Below are 20,636 nucleotides of genomic sequence, written 5' to 3' on the forward strand. Positions count from 1 at the left end.
AACCTCTCTACACCACAACAGTCAGGACTACCTTAGGTAAACAACCTCTCTACACCACAACAGTCAGGAGTACCTTAGGTAAACAACCTCTCTACACCACAACAGTCAGTACTACATTAGGTAAACAACCTCTCTACACCACAACAGTCAGGACTACCTTAGGTAAACAACCTCTCTACACCACAACAGTCAGGAGTACCTTAGGTAAACAACCTCTCTACACCACAACAGTCAGGAGTACCTTAGGTAAACAACCTCTCTACACCACAACAGTCAGTACTACCTTAGGTAAACAACCTCTCTACACCACAACAGTCAGGACTACCTTAGGTAAACAACCTCTCTACACCACAACAGTCAGTACTACCTTAGGTAAACAACCTCTCTACACCACAACAGTCAGGACTACCTTAGGTAAACAACCTCTCTACACCACAACAGTCAGTACTACCTTAAAACCCATAAATGCTCTTTATATAGTTCTACTTTCATCACAGTAACGTTGTGATGTCACATCATAGTAACATTGTGCTCATCGTAGTAATGTTGTGGTGTCCCATCGTAGTAATGTTGTGGTGTCCCATCGTAGTAACGCTGTGGTGTCTCATCGTAGTAACGCTGTGGTGTCTCATCGTAGTAACGTTGTGGTGTCTCATCGTAGTAACGTTGTGGTGTCTCATCGTAGTAATGTTGTGGTGTCTCATCGTAGTAACGTTGTGGTGTCTCATCGTAGTAACGTTGTGGTGTCTCATCGTAGTAACGTTGTGGTGTCTCATCGTAGTAACGTTGTGGTGTCTCATCGTAGTAACGTTGTGATGTCTCATCGTGGTAACGTTGTGGTGTCTCATAGTAGTAACGTTGTGGTGTCTCATTGTGGTAACGTTGTGGTGTCTCATCGTAGTAACGTTGTGGTGTCTCATCGTAGTAATGTTGTGGTGTCTCATCGTAGTAATGTTGTGGTGTCTCATCGTGGTAACGTTGTGGTGTCTCACCGTGGTAACGTTGTGGTGTCTCATCGTGGTAACATTGTGGTGTCTCATCGTGGTAACGTTGTGGTGTCTCATTCAATTCTATTGTACAAAGAGGTGGTAAAAGTGTTGCTGTCTGTCATGAGTAGTCCTTTATGTGGAAATTGACGTTTGTTTGTTTGTTTGTTTATTAGTCAACCCAACAACCACCCCTGTCCCGTGGACCCCTGATGTGGACTTCTGTAGCCTGATCTACTGTGAAGAAGTGTTCTGCTGTCCCACTACAGCCTCCATGGATAATACCAGCACCATCTCTCCTGCCCTCCTCTCCTCCACTGTATCTCCCACTACCGGGCCCTCTCTAGCAGGTGAGTTGTCTACTCCCTGTATCTCCCACTACCGGGCCCTCTCTAGCAGGTGAGCTGTCTACTCCCTGTATCTCCCACTACCGGGCCCTCTCTAGCAGGTGAGTTGTCCTCCCACTACCTGGCCCTCTCTAGCAGGTGAGTTGTCCTCCCACTACCTGGCCCTCTCTAGCAGGTGAGCTGTCTACTCCCTGTATCTCCCACTAACGGGCCCTCTCTAGCAGGTGAGTTGTCCTCCCACTACCTGGCCCTCTCTAGCAGGTGAGTTGTCCTCCCACTACCTGACCCTCTCTAGCAGGTGAGCTGTCTACTCCCTGTATCTCCCATTACCGGGCCCTCTCTAGCAGGTGAGTTGTCCTCCACTACCTGGCCCTCTCTAGCAGGTGAGCTGTCTACTCCCTGTATCTCCCACTACCGGGCCCTCTCTAGCAGGTGAGCTGTCTACTCCCTGTATCTCCCACTACCGGGCCCTCTCTAGCAGGTGAGCTGTCTACTCCCTGTATCTCCCACTACCGGGCCCTCTCTAGCAGGTGAGCTGTCCTCCCACTACCTGGCCCTCTCTAGCAGGTGAGCTGGCTACTCCCTGTATCTCCCACTACCGGGCCCTCTCTAGCAGGTGAGCTGTCTACTCCCTGTATCTCCCACTACCGGGCCCTCTCTAGCAGGTGAGTTGTCCTCCCACTACCTGGCCCTCTCTAGCAGGTGAGCTGTCCTCCCACTACCTGGCCCTCTCTAGCAGGTGAGTTGTCCTCCCACTACCTGGCCCTCTCTAGCAGGTGAGCTGTCTACTCCCTGTATCTCCCACTACCTGGCCCTCTCTAGCAGGTGAGTTGTCCTCCCACTACCTGGCCCTCTCTAGCAGGTGAGCTGTCTACTCCCTGTATCTCCCACTACCGGGCCCTCTCTAGCAGGTGAGTTGTCCTCCCACTACCTGGCCCTCTCTAGCAGGTGAGCTGTCTACTCCCTGTATCTCCCACTACCGGGCCCTCTCTAGCAGGTGAGCTGTCTACTCCCTGTATCTCCCACTACCGGGCCCTCTCTAGCAGGTGAGTTGTCCTCCCACTACCTGGCCCTCTCTAGCAGGTGAGTTGTCCTCCCACTACCTGGCCCTCTCTAGCAGGTGAGCTGTCCTCCCACTACCTGGCCCTCTCTAGCAGGTGAGCTGGCTACTCCCTGTATCTCCCACTACCGGGCCCTCCTAGCAGGTGAGTTGTCCTCCCACTACCTGGCCCTCTCTAGCAGGTGAGCTGTCCTCCCACTACCTGGCCCTCTCTAGCAGGTGAGCTGTCCTCCCACTACCTGGCCCTCTCTAGCAGGTGAGCTGTCCTCCCACTACCTGGCCCTCTCTAGCAGGTGAGCTGTCCTCCCACTACCTGGCCCTCTCTAGCAGGTGAGCTGTCCTCCCACTACCTGGCCCTCTCTAGCAGGTGAGCTGTCCTCCCACTACCTGGCCCTCTCTAGCAGGTGAGTTGTCCTCCCACTACCTGGCCCTCTCTAGCAGGTGAGCTGTCCTCCCACTACCTGGCCCTCTCTAGCAGGTGAGCTGTCCTCCCACTACCTGGCCCTCTCTAGCAGGTGAGCTGTCCTCCCACTACCTGGCCCTCTCTAGCAGGTGAGCTGTCCTCCCACTACCTGGCCCTCTCTAGCAGGTGAGCTGTCCTCCCACTACCTGGCCCTCTCTAGCAGGTGAGCTGTCTACTCCCTGTATCTCCCACTACCGGGCCCTCTCTAGCAGGTGAGTTGTCCTCCCACTACCTGGCCCTCTCTAGCAGGTGAGCTGGCTACTCCCTGTATCTCCCACTACCGGGCCCTCTCTAGCAGGTGAGTTGTCCTCCCACTACCTGGCCCTCTCTAGCAGGTGAGCTGTCTACTCCCTGTATCTCCCACTACCGGGCCCTCTCTAGCAGGTGAGCTGTCTACTCCCTGTATCTCCCACTACCGGGCCCCTCTCTAGCAGGTGAGTTGTCCTCCCACTACCTGGCCCTCTCTAGCAGGTGAGTTGTCCTCCCACTACCTGGCCCTCTCTAGCAGGTGAGTTGTCCTCCCACTACCTGGCCCTCTCTAGCAGGTGAGCTGTCTACTCCCTGTATCTCCCACTACCGGGCCCTCTCTAGCAGGTGAGCTGTCTCCCTGTATCTCCCACTACCGGGCCCTCTCTAGCAGGTGAGCTGTCCTCCCACTACCTGGCCCTCTCTAGCAGGTGAGCTGTCTACTCCCTGTATCTCCCACTACCTGGCCCTCTCTAGCAGGTGAGTTGTCCTCCCACTACCTGGCCCTCTCTAGCAGGTGAGCTGTCTACTCCCTGTATCTCCCACTACCGGGCCCTCTCTAGCAGGTGAGCTGTCTACTCCCTGTATCTCCCACTACCGGGCCCTCTCTAGCAGGTGAGTTGTCCTCCCACTACCTGGCCCTCTCTAGCAGGTGAGCTGTCTACTCCCTGTATCTCCCACTACCGGGCCCTCTCTAGCAGGTGAGTTGTCCTCCCACTACCTGGCCCTCTCTAGCAGGTGAGCTGGCTACTCCCTGTATCTCCCACTACCTGGCCCTCTCTAGCAGGTGAGCTATCTACTCCCTGTATCTCCCACTACCGGGCCCTCTCTAGCAGGTGAGCTGTCTACTCCCTGTATCTCCCACTACCGGGCCCTCTCTAGCAGGTGAGCTGTCTACTCCCTGTATCTCCCACTACCGGGCCCTCTCTAGCAGGTGAGTTGTCCTCCCACTACCTGGCCCTCTCTAGCAGGTGAGCTGGCTACTCCCTGTATCTCCCACTACCTGGCCCTCTCTAGCAGGTGAGTTGTCCTCCCACTACCTGGCCCTCTCTAGCAGGTGAGTTGTCCTCCCACTACCGGGCCCTCTCTAGCAGGTGAGTTGTCCTCCCACTACCTGGCCCTCTCTAGCAGGTGAGCTGGCTACTCCTGTATCTCCCACTACCTGGCCCTCTCTAGCAGGTGAGCTGACTACTCCCTGTATCTCCCACTACCTGGCCCTCTCTAGCAGGTGAGTTTGCTACTCCCTGTATCTCCCACTACCTGGCCCTCTCTAGCAGGTGAGCTGACTACTCCCTGTATCTCCCACTACCTGGCCCTCTCTAGCAGGTGAGCTGACTACTCCCTGTATCTCCCACTACCTGGCCCTCTCTAGCAGGTGAGCTGACTACTCCTGTATCTCCCACTACCTGGCCCTCTCTAGCAGGTGAGCTGGCTACTCCCTGTATCTCCCACTACCTGGCCCTCTCTAGCAGGTGAGCTGACTACTCCCTGTATCTCCCACTACCTGGCCCTCTCTAGCAGGTGAGTTGTCCTCCCACTACCTGGCCCTCTCTAGCAGGTGAGCTGGCTACTCCCTGTATCTCCCACTACCTGGCCCTCTCTAGCAGGTGAGTTGTCCTCCCACTACCTGGCCCTCTCTAGCAGGTGAGCTGACTACTCCCTGTATCTCCCACTACCTGGCCCTCTCTAGCAGGTGAGTTGTCCTCCCACTACCTGGCCCTCTCTAGCAGGTGAGCTGACTACTCCCTGTATCTCCCACTACCTGGCCCTCTCTAGCAGGTGAGTTGTCCTCCCACTACCTGGCCCTCTCTAGCAGGTGAGCTGGCTACTCCCTGTATCTCCCACTACCTGGCCCTCTCTAGCAGGTGAGTTGTCCTCCCACTACCTGGCCCTCTCTAGCAGGTGAGCTGACTACTCCCTGTATCTCCCACTACCTGGCCCTCTCTAGCAGGTGAGTTGTCCTCCCACTACCTGGCCCTCTCTAGCAGGTGAGCTGACTACTCCCTGTATCTCCCACTACCTGGCCCTCTCTAGCAGGTGAGTTGTCCTCCCACTACCTGGCCCTCTCTAGCAGGTGAGCTGACTACTCCCTGTATCTCCCACTACCTGGCCCTCTCTAGCAGGTGAGCTGTCCTCCCACTACCTGGCCCTCTCTAGCAGGTGAGTTGTCCTCCCACTACCTGGCCCTCTCTAGCAGGTGAGCTGACTACTCCCTGTATCTCCCACTACCTGGCCCTCTCTAGCAGGTGAGTTGTCCTCCCACTACCTGGCCCTCTCTAGCAGGTGAGCTGTCCTCCCACTACCTGGCCCTCTCTAGCAGGTGAGTTGTCCTCCCACTACCTGGCCCTCTCTAGCAGGTGAGTTGTCCTCCCACTACCTGGCCCTCTCTAGCAGGTGAGCTGGCTACTCCCTGTATCTCCCACTACCGGGCCCTCTCTAGCAGGTGAGTTGTCCTCCCACTACCGGGCCCTCTCTAGCAGGTGAGTTGTCCTCCCACTACCTGGCCCTCTCTAGCAGGTGAGCTGACTACTCCCTGTATCTCCCACTACCTGGCCCTCTCTAGCAGGTGAGTTGTCCTCCCACTACCTGGCCCTCTCTAGCAGGTGAGCTGGCTACTCCCTGTATCTCCCACTACCTGGCCCTCTCTAGCAGGTGAGTTGTCCTCCCACTACCTGGCCCTCTCTAGCAGGTGAGCTGACTACTCCCTGTATCTCCCACTTCCTGGCCCTCTCTAGCAGGTGAGTTGTCCTCCCACTACCTGGCCCTCTCTAGCAGGTGAGCTGACTACTCCCTGTATCTCCCACTACCTGGCCCTCTCTAGCAGGTGAGTTGTCCTCCCACTACCTGGCCCTCTCTAGCAGGTGAGCTGACTACTCCCTGTATCTCCCACTACCTGGCCCTCTCTAGCAGGTGAGCTGTCCTCCCACTACCTGGCCCTCTCTAGCAGGTGAGTTGTCCTCCCACTACCTGGCCCTCTCTAGCAGGTGAGCTGACTACTCCCTGTATCTCCCACTACCTGGCCCTCTCTAGCAGGTGAGTTGTCCTCCCACTACCTGGCCCTCTCTAGCAGGTGAGCTGTCCTCCCACTACCTGGCCCTCTCTAGCAGGTGAGTTGTCCTCCCACTACCTGGCCCTCTCTAGCAGGTGAGTTGTCCTCCCACTACCTGGCCCTCTCTAGCAGGTGAGCTGGCTACTCCTGTATCTCCCACTACCTGGCCCTCTCTAGCAGGTGAGCTGGCTACTCCCTGTATCTCCCACTACCGGGCCCTCTCTAGCAGGTGAGTTGTCCTCCCACTACCGGGCCCTCTCTAGCAGGTGAGTTGTCCTCCCACTACCGGGCCCTCTCTAGCAGGTGAGTTGTCCTCCCACTACCTGGCCCTCTCTAGCAGGTGAGCTGACTACTCCTGTATCTCCCACTACCTGGCCCTCTCTAGCAGGTGAGCTGGCTACTCCCTGTATCTCCCACTACCTGGCCCTCTCTAGCAGGTGAGTTGTCCTCCCACTACCTGGCCCTCTCTAGCAGGTGAGCTGACTACTCCCTGTATCTCCCACTACCTGGCCCTCTCTAGCAGGTGAGCTGGCTACTCCTGTATCTCCCACTACCGGGCCCTCTCTAGCAGGTGAGTTGTCCTCCCACTACCGGGCCCTCTCTAGCAGGTGAGTTGTCCTCCACTACCTGGCCCTCTCTAGCAGGTCAGCTGACTACTCCCTGTATCTCCCACTACCTGGACCTCTCTAGCAGGTGAGCTGACTACTCCCTGTATCTCCCACTACCTGGCCCTCTCTAGCAGGTGAGCTGACTACTCCCTGTATCTCCCACTACCTGGCCCTCTCTAGCAGGTGAGCTGACTACTCCTGTATCTCCCACTACCTGGCCCTCTCTAGCAGGTGAGCTGACTACTCCCTGTATCTCCCACTACCTGGCCCTCTCTAGCAGGTGAGCTGGCTACTCCCTGTACCTCCCACTACCTGGCCCTCTCTAGCAGGTGAGTTGTCCTCCCACTACCTGGCCCTCTCTAGCAGGTGAGCTGACTACTCCCTGTATCTCCCACTACCTGGCCCTCTCTAGCAGGTGAGCTGACTACTCCCTGTACCTCCCACTACCTGGCCCTCTCTAGCAGGTGAGCTGGCTACTCCCTGTATCTCCCACTACCTGGCCCTCTCTAGCAGGTGAGCTGGCTACTCCTGTATCTCCCACTACCTGGCCCTCTCTAGCAGGTGAGTTGTCCTCCCACTACCGGGCCCTCTCTAGCAGGTGAGTTGTCCTCCCACTACCGGGCCCTCTCTAGCAGGTGAGTTGTCCTCCCACTACCGGGCCCTCTCTAGCAGGTGAGCTGACTACTCCCTGTATCTCCCACTACCGGGCCCTCTCTAGCAGGTGAGCTGGCTACTCCCTGTATCTCCCACTACCTGGCCCTCTCTAGCAGGTGAGCTGGCTACTCCCTGTATCTCCCACTACCTGGCCCTCTCTAGCAGGTGAGCTGACTACTCCCTGTCCTCCCACTACCGGGCCCTCTCTAGCAGGTGAGCTGGCTACTCCCTGTATCTCCCACTACCTGGCCCTCTCTAGCAGGTGAGCTGTCTACTCCCTGTATCTCCCACTACCTGGCCCTCTCTAGCAGGTGAGCTGACTACTCCCTGTATCTCCCACTACCTGGCCCTCTCTAGCAGGTGAGCTGGCTACTCCCTGTCCTCCCACTACCTGGCCCTCTCTAGCAGGTGAGTTGTCCTCCCACTACCTGGCCCTCTAGCAGGTGAGTTGTCCTCCCACTACCTGGCCCTCTCTAGCAGGTGAGTTGTCCTCCCACTACCTGGCCCTCTCTAGCAGGTGAGTTGTCCTCCCACTACCTGGCCCTCTCTAGCAGGTGAGTTGTCCTCCCACTACCTGGCCCTCTCTAGCAGGTGAGTTGTCCTCCCACTACCTGGCCCTCTCTAGCAGGTGAGTTGTCCTCCCACTACCTGGCCCTCTCTAGCAAGTGAGCTGTCCTCCCACTACCGGGCCCTCTCTAGCAGGTGAGCTGTCTACTCCCTGTATCTCCCACTACCTGGCCCTCTCTAGCAGGTGAGCTGTCTACTCCTGTATCTCCCACTACCTGGCCCTCTCTAGCAGGTGAGCTGGCTACTCCTGTATCTCCCACTACCTGGCCCTCTCTAGCAGGTGAGCTGTCTACTCCCTGTATCTCCCACTACCTGGCCCTCTCTAGCAGGTGAGCTGTCTACTCCCTGTATCTCCCACTACCTGGCCCTCTCTAGCAGGTGAGCTGGCTACTCCCTGTATCTCCCACTACCGGGCCCTCTCTAGCAGGTGAGCTGACTACTCCCTGTATCTCCCACTACCTGGCCCTCTCTAGCAGGTGAGCTGACTACTCCCTGTATCTCCCACTACCTGGCCCTCTCTAGCAGGTGAGCTGTCTACTCCTGTATCTCCCACTACCGGGCCCTCTCTAGCAGGTGAGCTGACTACTCCCTGTATCTCCCACTACCTGGCCCTCTCTAGCAGGTGAGCTGACTACTCCCTGTATCTCCCACTACCGGGCCCTCTCTAGCAGGTGAGCTGGCTACTCCCTGTATCTCCCACTACCGGGCCCTCTCTAGCAGGTGAGCTGACTACTCCTGTATCTCCCACTACCTGGCCCTCTCTAGCAGGTGAGCTGACTACTCCCTGTATCTCCCACTACCTGGCCCTCTCTAGCAGGTGAGCTGACTACTCCCTGTATCTCCCACTACCTGGCCCTCTCTAGCAGGTGAGTTGTCCTCCCACTACCTGGCCCTCTCTAGCAGGTGAGTTGTCCTCCCACTACCTGGCCCTCTCTAGCAGGTGAGTTGTCCTCCCACTACCTGGCCCTCTCTAGCAGGTGAGCTGTCCTCCCACTACCTGGCCCTCTCTAGCAGGTGAGTTGTCCTCCCACTACCTGGCCCTCTCTAGCAGGTGAGCTGTCCTCCCACTACCTGGCCCTCTCTAGCAGGTGAGCTGTCTACTCCCTGTATCTCCCACTACCTGGCCCTCTCTAGCAGGTGAGTTGTCCTCCCACTACCTGGCCCTCTCTAGCAGGTGAGTTGTCCTCCCACTACCTGGCCCTCTCTAGCAGGTGAGCTGTCCTCCCACTACCTGGCCCTCTCTAGCAGGTGAGCTGTCTACTCCCTGTATCTCCCACTACCTGGCCCTCTCTAGCAGGTGAGCTGGCTACTCCCTGTATCTCCCACTACCTGGCCCTCTCTAGCAGGTGAGCTGGCTACTCCCTGTATCTCCCACTACCTGGCCCTCTCTAGCAGGTGAGTTGTCCTCCCACTACCTGGCCCTCTCTAGCAGGTGAGTTGTCCTCCCACTACCTGGCCCTCTCTAGCAGGTGAGCTGGCTACTCCCTGTCTTCATTTATCAACAGCATTCTTCACTGTATCTCTTTCTTCATACTAGCTTATCTTGCCGTAAAACCGACATGTTGCTGACCTTGAATGAGACGTCATTCTGATGCTCTATAAAGTGTTGGCATTCTGCTTGTGACAGGCGGTAATCCCACTTTTCTTTTGGTTCCAATTCTGCCTTCTCAGATAAAGGGAAAGACAAATTTAATGAAGAAATCAGAGGTGCCGGAGATTGTAAGTCAAATTCTATCACACACGTTTGAACACACATTTTAATGCTCATCCAAATGTGTTATTTTCTGACTTTATTTCACAATACTTTAGAGTATGACATCAGATTGTTGTTCTATTTTCAGGGACAAACACAACAATAAAGTCTTTTGTCATCAAAGAAAACGAACAGATCATTGACTCTCGGTACTGTGAGAGGGGAAGCTGCGGGTACGTCATTCAGTCAGTTTGAACTCATTTGATAGATGTAGATTCAGACTGCCAAACCGATGGTATACTTCATCTCTATGTTGATCTGTTTCCATTTAGGTCAGGAAACTACTCCTTCCAAATCCCTATCAGCAAGTTCGTCCCCACCAACATGCGTGTCACTGTCCAGATGAAGTGAGTGACCAGGACATGAGACTTCCTCTGGTCTCCACTTAGTTTTCCATTTGAATAATTCAATAGGACTTGTCTTCCCACTGCGGTGGTGACAGGTTGGCATCGACTGTGGACTCTGGAAGGAGCAGGGGATAGTTTCTAAGAGGTTGTTTTACCTCCGGGGCTGATGATGGTCTGAATCCTCCCAGACATTGAGTCCATGCACAGGGGGAGCACGGGGGAGCACGGGGGAACTTGTGGGAGCTTGTGAGTCAAAGGGCTCCATTTAATCCTTAGTGCAGTAGGGTGCGATTTGGAATTTAAAGGCAATGTTTCCGGGCATTTGCAGAGACTGCAGTCACGTAGTTGCTGCGTATGTCGTCTCAATGGGAAATTACCTTTAAATGTCAATCACACTATACTACCTCAGATCTTCAGCACTACGGATTGAATCGAGACTTGAAGCTTTGTCTGAATCAGACATTGGACCCCAGTCTGGCAGGACTTCCTGTTCTGTACGAGGAGATGAAGGCCTCTAAGACAGAGCTGCATGAGGCACATTCTCTCATTGTTGTTCACACTAATTACAAATGGTCACAGGGTACTTGGTACTTGGCACCGTGGGTTTGTTGTAAGTACCATAAATGACCACTAGGTGTCTCCTCTCCTCTGACGCAGTACTACAGAGCTGCTGGTTGTCCACCTGTGTCATAATGATGAGACGTTTAAATGCTCTGCCTTGATGGACCATGATCAAACCAACGAAGAATACAATTTCATGAATACACAGGTATGGCATCCACAGACAACACTATACTGTGGTTGCTCTCTGTTTGATAATTACAAACTCTCTGGTCTTTGTATGATAAAAAGTGGACAAAGAAGGTAAGAAAAGAAAGAGAGTATAAAGGTTGAAAGTGTTTCTCTTGTTCTCTCCAGGGCTACGTCCATGAATGGCCTCTGCCAGTGTCTCGATTCTACAGGAGCTCCTACCACTTCCGCTCAGCAGTGGCTGTAAGAACTAAAAGATTTCTCCAATGTGTCCTTTCCTAAAATATCAATGTCAAACGACACTGTTCCGGTAGCCTCACAACTACTACGTGTTGTATGTTGTGGGGGAAAACGACCCGATCTGATAACCACAATCTAACAGAGTTGTTAAACATTAGTATGATAACATTAGTACGATAACCACCCCTCCCTTTACTCAACCCACCGTAATGCTCTCGTCTCCCGTAATGCTCGTCTCCCGTAATGCTCTCGTCTCCCCGTAATGCTCTCGTCTCCATGCTCTCGCTCCCGTAATGCTCTCGTCTCCCGTAATGCTCTCGCTCCCGTAATGCTCTCGTCTCATCGTAATGCATCGCTCCCGTAATGCTCTCGTCTCCCCGTAATGCTCTCGCTCCCGTAATGCTCTCGTCTCCCCGTAATGCTCTCGTCTCCCCGTAATGCTCTCGTCTCCCCATAATGCTCTCGTCTCCCCGTAATGCTCTCGTCTCCCGTAATGCTCTCGTCTCATCGTAATGCTCTCGTCTCCCCGTCTCCCGTAATGCTCTCGTCTCATCGTAATGCTCTCGTCTCCCCGTCTCCCCGTAATGCTCTCGTCTCATCGTAATGCTCTCGTCTCATCGTAATGCTCTCGTCTCATCGTAATGCTCTCGTCTCATCGTAATGCTCTCGTCTCATCGTAATGCTCTCGTCTCATCGTAATGCTCTCGTCTCCCGTAATGCTCTCGTCTCCCGTAATGCTCTCGTCTCCCGTAATGCTCTCGTCTCCCGTAATGCTCTCGTCTCCCGTAATGCTCTCGTCTCCCGTAATGCTCGTCTCCCGTAATGCTCGTCTCCCGTAATGCTCTCGTCTCATCGTCATGCTCTCGTCTCATCGTAATGCTCTCGTCTCATCGTAATGCTCTCGTCTCCCGTAATGCTCTCCCCGTAATGCTCTCGTCTCCCCATCTCATCGTAATGCTCTCGTCTCCCCGTAATGCTCTCGTCTTCCCGTAATGCTCTCGTCTCCCCATCTCATCGTAATGCTCTCGTCTCCCGTAATGCTCTCGTCTCCCGTAATGCTCTCGTCTCCCCGTAATGCTCTCGTCTCACCGTAATGCTCTCGTCTCACCGTAATGCTCTCGTCTCACCGTAATGCTCCCGTAATGCTCTTGTCTCACCGTAATGCTCCCCGTAATGCTCTCGTCTCCCGTAATGCTCCCCGTAATGCTCTCGTCTCCCGTAATGCTCCCCGTAATGCTCGTCTCCCGTAATGCTCTCGTCTCCCGTAATGCTCTCGTCTCCCCGTAATGCTCTCGTCTCCCGTAATGCTCTCGTCTCCCATCTCATCGTAATGCTCTCGTCGTAATGCTCGTCTCCCCGTAATGCTCTCGTCTCCCCATCTCATCGTAATGCTCTCATCTCATCGTAATGCTCTCGTCTCCCGTAATGCTCTCGTCTCCCGTAATGCTCTCGTCTCCCCATCTCATCGTAATGCTCTCGTCTCCCGTAATGCTCTCGTCTCCCGCTCCCCGTAATGCTCTCGTCTCCCGTAATGCTCTCGTCTCCCGTAATGCTCTCGTCTCCCCGTAATGCTCTCGTCTCCCGTAATGCTCTCGTCTCCCGTAATGTCTCGTCTCATCGTAATGCTCTCGTCTCCCCGTCTCCCCGTAATGCTCTCGTCTCATCGTAATGCTCGTCTCATAGTAATGCTCTCGTCTCATCGTAATGCTCTCGTCTCATCGTAATGCTCTCGTCTCATCGTAATGCTCTGTCTCATCGTAATGCTCTCGTCTCATCGTAATGCTCTCGTCTCCCGTAATGCTCTCGTCTCCCGTAATGCTCTCGTCTCCCCGTAATGCTCTCGTCTCCCCGTAATGCTCGTCTCCCGTAATGCTCTCGTCTCCCCGTAATGCTCGTCTCCCGTAATGCTCTCGTCTCATCGTCATGCTCTCGTCTCATCGTAATGCTCTCGTCTCATCGTAATGCTCTCGTCTCCCGTAATGCTCTCCCGTAATGCTCTCGTCTCCCCATCTCATCGTAATGCTCTCGTCTCCCGTAATGCTCTCGTCTTCCCGTAATGCTCTCGTCTCCCCATCTCATCGTAATGCTCTCGTCTCCCGTAATGCTCTCGTCTCCCGTAATGCTCTCGTCTCCCCGTAATGCTCTCGTCTCACCGTAATGCTCTCGTCTCACCGTAATGCTCTCGTCTCACCGTAATGCTCCCCGTAATGCTCTTGTCTCACCGTAATGCTCCCGTAATGCTCTCGTCTCCCCGTAATGCTCCCCGTAATGCTCTCGTCTCCCGTAATGCTCCCCGTAATGCTCTCGTCTCCCGTAATGCTCCCCGTAATGCTCTCGTCTCCCGTAATGATCTCGTCTCCCGTAATGCTCTCGTCTCCCCGTAATGCTCTCGTCTCCCGTAATCTCGTCTCCCGTAATGCTCTCGTCTCCCATCTCATCGTAATGCTCTCGTCGTAATGCTCTCGTCTCCCGTAATGCTCTCGTCTCCCCATCTCATCGTAATGCTCTCATCTCATCGTAATGCTCTCGTCTCCCGTAATGCTCTCGTCTCCCCGTAATGCTCTCGTCTCCCGTAATGCTCTCGTCTCCCCATCTCATCGTAATGCTCTCGTCTCCCCGTAATGCTCTCGTCTCCCGTAATGCTCTCGTCTCCCCGTAGTGCTCTCGTCTCCCGTAATGCTCTCGTCTCCCCATCTCCCCGTAATGCTCTCGTCTCCCCGTAATGCTCTCGTCTCCCGTAATGCTCTCGTCTCCCGTAATGCTCTCGTCTCCCGTAATGCTCTCGTCTCCCGTAATGCTCTCGTCTCCCGTAGTGCTCTCATCTCCACGTAATGCTCTCGTCTCCCCATCTCCCGTAATGCTCTCGTCTCCCGTAATGCTCTCGTCTCCCCGTAATGCTCTCGTCTCCCGTAATGCTCTCGTCTCCCGTAATGCTCTCGTCTCCCCGTAATGCTCTCGTCTCCCGTAATGCTCTCGTCTCACCGTAATGCTCTCGTCTCACCGTAATGCTCTCGTCTCACCATAATGCTCCCCGTAATGCTCTCGTCTCCCGTAATGCTCCCCGTAAATGTCTCCCGTAATGCTCCCGTAATGCTCCCCGTAATCTCGTCTCCCCGTAATGCTCTCGTCTCCCCGCAATGCTCTCGTCTCCCCGTAATGCTCTCGTCTCCCCGTAATGCTCTCGTCTCCCGTAATGCTCTCGTCTCCCCGTAATGCTCTCGTCTCCCGTAATGCTCTCGTCTCCCGTAATGCTCTCGTCTCCCGTAATGCTCTCGTCTCCCGTAATGCTCTCGTCTCCCCATCTCATCGTAATGCTCTCATCTCATCGTAATGCTCTCATCTCATCGTAATGCTCTCATCTCATCGTAATGCTCTCATCTCCCCGTAATGCTCTCGTCTCCCCGTAATGCTCTCGTCTCCCCGTAATGCTCTCGTCTCCCCGTAATGCTCTTGTCTCCCCATCTCATCGTAATGCTCTCGTCTCCCCGTAATGCTCTCGTCTCCCCGTAGTGCTCTCGTCTCCCCATCTCCCGTAATGCTCTCGTCTCCCCATCTCCCCGTAATGCTCTCGTCTCCCCGTAATGCTCTCGTCTCCCGTAATGCTCTCGTCTCCCGTAATGCTCTCGTCTCCCCGTAATGCTCTCGTCTCCCCGTAATGCTCTCGTCTCCCGTAATGCTCTCGTCCCCCCGTAATGCTCTCGTCTTCCCGTAATGCTCTCGTCTCCCCATCTCATCGTAATGCTCTCGTCTCCCCATCTCCCCGTAATGCTCTCGTCTCCCGTAATTCTCTCGTCTCCCGTAATGCTCCCGTAATGCTCCCCGTAATGCTCTCGTCTCACCGTAATGCTCCCGTAATGCTCCCCGTAATGCTCTCCGTAATGCTCTCGTCTCCCGTAATGCTCTCGTCTTCCCGTAATGCTCTCGTCTCCCCATCTCATCGTAATGCTCTCGTCTCCCCATCTCTCCCGTAATGCTCTCGTCTCCCGTAATGCTCTCATCTCCCGTAATGCTCCCCGTAATGCTCCCCGTAATGCTCTCGTCTCACCGTAATGCTCCCCGTAATGCTCTCCGTAATGCTCTCGTCTCCCCGTAATGCTCTCGTCTCCCCGTAATGCACAGAAACAAAGATGAGAACTCTATCTCTAAGGCCTGTTGTGCACACGCCTATCTACCCTGTCATTGGCTAGAATGGTTCCACCTGATCTCGCCTCCTCACGCTTGCCTTCCATCTTTGAGGACTTGTACAGTATCTCCACTGTTAGAGGCATCACTTGTCAATGTAATAGACAATCTTGGTCTATCTCCATCCAGGGACAGGCAGACTGCAATACCGACCGTGGCTTCATGGGGGCGCTGTTCACAGACTACCACTTCAACTTCTACCGGAGGTGTGGTGAGGAAGAAGACCTCGTACTGTAGTTCCTCTGGCAGGCCAATGACATGGGTGTCGATGCTTGTCTTCGTGATGTATGGCAACCGGAATAATTCATCCACTTTGTATTGTTTTTCTATGAAATGTCCTGATTGTTGATGAGATCGTTGTATATAATCTCTTTTACAAGGACTGTAATAAGAGAATATTTATTGATACAGAATTACAGTAGATAAGAGTCATATGAGTCACTTTGCCTTGTGACAGTTCTTGCACTATGTGAAAAGAGATTGAATTGGAACAGACCTGAACAGGATCATTTTGTTTTCAGTGGAATGTAAATGCAGTATAACAGGTTATTGATTGTTCATTAAACTATACATTGATCATGTCACACTGTTGGAACACAGGAGGACAGGATGAGTCCCAAAGTAAAATAGTACTTCTATCTCATACTTGACTGTGTAGGTAGCTATTACATTTATTTCAGAAAGTACTTGTGTTGAATTCTGTGTTACTGCATCATTCCCTGTAATTACCAGGTAGATACCATTGGAAACTGTAAAATAAAGTACTAAATTCTCTGTTCTGAAGCAGCTACTTCCCATCCAGGGTCAACTTTATCATTCAGACGCAAATTTAGAATGACGTCAGTTGCCAACAACACACACCACCGCCAACACAACTTTTAAACCAACGGCTACAAGGGATCCTCTCCTCTATTCTAACCAATAGATATGTCTCTGTGTCCTCCCTCTATTCTAACCAATAGAGATGTCTCCTGTCCTCTATTCTAACCAATAGAAATGTCTCCTTCTCCTCTATTCTGGCCAATGGAAATGTCTCCTCTATTCTAACCAATAGAAATGTCTCCTTCTCCTCTCCTCTATTCTGGCCAATAGAAATGTCTCCTCTCCTCTCTATTCTAACCAATGTAGATGTCTCCTCTATTCTAACCAATAGAGATGTCTCCTTCTCCTCTCTCCTCTTTAAACCTTTGACATCATCCACACACCATGAGAGAGGGATTGGAGGAATCTGGAAAAGAAAGTAACACACACACACACACACACACACACACACACACACACACACACTAGAATGTAAAGAACACAACCAACGGCCCATAATCTGTTCTGACATCCGTATAAATCATTCACATTTTAATTAATCTGAAATCCATTCCAACAGGAGACAAGAGATATCTTTGTGCAGTCTATGACCTATATGAGTGCAGTGTGTATGTGTCTGTCTGATGGAAGGTGGGGTGGAGGAAGAGATGGGGGAAAAGTGGGGGATGGAGGGGAGATGAGGAAGAAATGGGGGATGGAGGGGGAAATAGGATGGAGGGAGAAAGGGGATGGAGGGAGGGGTGGATGGAGGGAGAAAGGGGGATGGAGGGAGAAATGGGGGATGGGGAGAGAGATGAGGGAGAAATGGGGGATTGGGGGATGGAGGGAGGGATTGGGGAAGAGATGGGGGATGGGGGAGAGAAGTGGGATGGAGGAAGAAATGGGGGATGGATGGAGGGAGAGTTGGGGGATGGAGGGAGGAGTGGGTATTTAGGGAGAGATGAGGGAGAAATGGGTGATGGAGGGATAGATGGGGGATGGAGGAAGAAATGGGGGATGGAGGAAGAAATGGGGGATGGAGGAAGAGAAGTGGGATGGAGAAAGAAATGGGGGAGTGGGGGATGGAGTGGGGGACGGAGGGGGATGGAGGGATAGATGGGGAGATGGGGGGTGGAGGGAGGGATAGAGGGAGAAATGGGGATGGAGAAAGAAATGGAGTGGGGGATGGGGGAGTGAGGGACGGAGGGGGATGGAGGGATAGATGGGGAGATGGAGGGGGGGGGTGGAGGGAGGCATAGGGGAGAGATGGGGAATGGAGTGGGAGATGGAGGGAGGATGGGGAATAGATTGGGGATAGATGGGGAATGGAGGGATAAATGGGGAATGGAGGGATAAATGGGGGATGGATGGATGGGGAATGGAGAAGGAGAAATGGGGTGATTGATGGATGGAGGGAGAGACAGGGTAGAGGATAAAAGTTGGTTGGAGTGGATTAGAGATGTTAGGACAGTCACGGTAAGTGGACGCTGTAGGTCTGAATGAATTAGCTGTGTGTTACGGAGAAGGATGCTCCCAATATTATCCTGATCAAGCACAGGACCCCACCGTCACAGGACCACACTGTCACAGGACCCCACCGTCACAGGACCACACCGTCACAGGACCCCACCGTCACAGGACCACACCGTCACAGGACCACACCGTCACAGGACCCCACAGGACCCCACCGTCACAGGACCACACCGTCACAGGACCCCACCGTCACTCATTTAGTCATCAACTAATTCCTTCATTAAAACTAAAGAACAAAATATCCGTCAACAGACATGACGTGGTCCTTACAACCAGAAACACAGAGGAACACGTTGACACACAACCCATCTCTGTGTGTTTTATGACTTATTCAAGCGCAACCCAAGCAGCACTCTGAAAGACTAATTAGGTGGCAGTAGACGGTGTGGAGAATGACGGCTGGAAGAGTCAGAAGACACATCCTTCTGCTCTACCTGGAGGGATGGGAGAAACTGGAGAAGATTCTGCTGCATTATTGACGAACAGTGAAGACACTGGTTAGCCAGGCGGTGAGGAGTAGGCTGTGACAGGGGGTGTAGTCAGAGAGAGGCAGAGAAGGTAGACTAGGCTGTGGCTGACGGGTGGAGGCAGAGAGAGTAGACTAGGCTGTGGCTGACAGGGGTGGAGGCAGAGAGAGTAGACTAGGCTAGTAGACCGTAGACTAGTAGACCGTCAGGCGGTGAGGAGTAGGCTGTGGCTGACAGGGGTGGAGGCAGAGAGAGTCAGAGAGGGTAGACAGAGAGGGGCTGTGGCTGACAGGGGTGGAGGCAGAGAGAGTCAGAGAGGGTAGACTAGGCTGTGGCTGACAGGGGTGGAGGCAGAGAGAGTCAGAGAGGGTAGACTAGGCTGTGGCTGACAGGGGTGGAGGCAGAGAGAGTCAGAGAGGGTAGACTAGGCTGTGGCTGACAGGGGTGGAGGCAGAGAGAGTCAGAGAGGGTAGACTAGGCTGTGACAGGCGGTGAGGAATAGGCTGTGGCTGACAGGGGTGGAGGCAGAGAGAGTCAGAGAGGGTAGACTAGGCTGTGACAGGCGGTGAGGAATAGGCTGTGGCTGACAGGGGTGGAGGCAGAGAGAGTCAGAGAGGGTAGACTAGGCTGTGGCTGACAGGGGTGGAGGCAGAGAGGGTCAGAGAGGGTAGACTAGGCTGGGACAGGGGTGGTGGAGGGAACAGAGGCACACAGCCCAGACCACACATCAGCAGCATTCCCACAAGCCTCTGCAACAGAGATGGACGTAGAGGTGAGTTACTGACAGAAAACATTTTATAAATATCTGCATGTAGAATGTATTATTTATTAGTACACAGAGGCTCTGTAGAATGTATTATTTATTAGTACACAAAGTATTGATTCAGTTACTTTTAATATGTTCTTCTGTGTCTACAATGTAAGCACTAAAGCACAAACAGCCTGTTTAATCACTGGGTGAACATAATGCATGTTATAGGTATGTACGTGTGAGTTGGGCTAGACAGCCTGCTAACACTTGAGTATTAATAACATTCGCGTGATGTCAAATCGATGAAAGATGTATAGCAAATTATGTTTAGACATTTTCATTGAATTTGTGTGCATAGGCTACGTGGATTTATTTATTATAGAAGAGAGAAGTTCAGAAGAGAAAGGGACTCTACACTGAGTGGACAAAACATTAAGAACACCTTCGTACTAAGGCTCCACCCCCTATTGCCCTCAGAACAGCCTCAACTCGTCAGGTCATGGGACTGACAAGGTGTTGAAAGTATTCCAGAGAGATGCTGGTCCATGTTGACTCCAATGCTTCATTGCCCTCAGAACAGCCTCAACTCGTCAGGTCATGGGACTCTACAAGGTGTTGAAAGTATTCCACAGAGATGCTGGTCCATGTTGACTCCAATGCTTCCCACAGTTGTGTCAAGTTGTCTGAGTGTCCTTTGGGTGGTGGACCATTCTTGATACACACAGGAAACTGTTGAGTGAGAAAACCCAGCAGCGTTGCAGTTCTTAACACAAACCTGTGAGCCTGGCACCTTCTTGGCTCCAGAGTGGGGCAGCGGTCTAAGACACTGCATCTCAGTGCAAGAGGCGTCACTACAGTCCCTGGTTCGAATCCAGGTTGTATCACAACCGGCCGTGATTGGGACTCCCATAGGTGGCGCACAATTTGCCCAGCGTCATTTGGCCGGTGTAGGTCGTCATTGTAAATAATAATTAGTTCTTAATTAACTGACTTGCCTAGTTAAGTAAAGGTTGAATACTACCAGACTCTGTTCAAAGACACTTCAATATTCTGTCTTGGCCGTTCACCCTCTGACACAAACACAATCCATGTCTCAATGGTCTCAAGGCTGAGAACTCCTCCTTTAACCTATCTCCTCCCCTTCATCTTTAACCTGACTCCTCCCCTTCATCTTTAACCTGTCTCCTTCCCTTCATCTTTAACCTGTCTCCTCCCCTTCATCTTTAACCTGTCTCCTCCTCCTTCATCTTTAACCTGACTCCTCCCCTTCATCTTTGAAACCTGTCTCCTCCCCTTCATCTTTAACCTGTCTCCTCCCCTTCATCTTTAACTGTTCCTCCCCCTTCATCTTTAACCTGTGCATCCCCTTCATCTTTAACCTGTCTCCTCCCCCTTCATCTTTAACCTGTCTCCTCCCCTTCATCTTCAACCTGTCTCCTCCCTTCATCTTTAACCTGTCTCCTCCCCTTCATCTTTAACCTGTCTCCTCCCCTTCATCTTTAACCTGTCTCCTCCCCTTCATCTTTAACCTGTCTCCTCCCCTTCATCTTTAACCTGTCTCCCCTTCATCTTTAACCTGTCTCCTCCCCCTTCATCTTTAACCTGTCTCCTCCCCTTCATTTTTAACCCTCAGAACCCCCTTCATCTTTAACCTGTCTCCTCCCTTCATCTTTAAATGTCTTCCCTTCATCTTTAACATGTCTCCTCCCCTTCATCTTTAACATGTCTCCTCCCTTCATCTTTAAGTTGTCTCCTCCCCTTCATCTTTAACATGGTCCTCCCCTTCATCTTTAACCTGTCTCCTCCCTTCATCTTTAAATGTCCCAGCAGCC

The 20,636-nt window shown here is 53.0% G+C and overlaps 1 protein-coding gene across 1 annotated transcript; it reads left to right on the plus strand.

Moving 5' to 3' along the window:
- Window positions 1-386: 386 nt before the first annotated feature.
- LOC112241111 (myelin regulatory factor-like protein) lies at window positions 387-17,798 on the plus strand. The gene is made up of 9 exons (XM_042313580.1): window positions 387-414; window positions 1,163-1,336; window positions 9,652-9,699; window positions 9,822-9,906; window positions 10,006-10,080; window positions 10,738-10,849; window positions 10,999-11,073; window positions 15,382-15,480; window positions 17,580-17,798. The coding sequence occupies exons 2-9, from the start codon at window positions 1,261-1,263 to the stop codon at window positions 17,796-17,798; spliced, it is 789 nt and encodes a 262-aa protein (XP_042169514.1). The 5' UTR covers window positions 387-414; window positions 1,163-1,260.
- The last annotated feature ends 2,838 nt before the right edge of the window (window positions 17,799-20,636 follow it).

The sequence above is a fragment of the Oncorhynchus tshawytscha genome, unplaced genomic scaffold, assembly GCF_018296145.1.
Source record: "Oncorhynchus tshawytscha isolate Ot180627B unplaced genomic scaffold, Otsh_v2.0 Un_contig_17040_pilon_pilon, whole genome shotgun sequence".
Classification (NCBI taxonomy): Eukaryota; Metazoa; Chordata; class Actinopteri; order Salmoniformes; family Salmonidae; genus Oncorhynchus; species Oncorhynchus tshawytscha.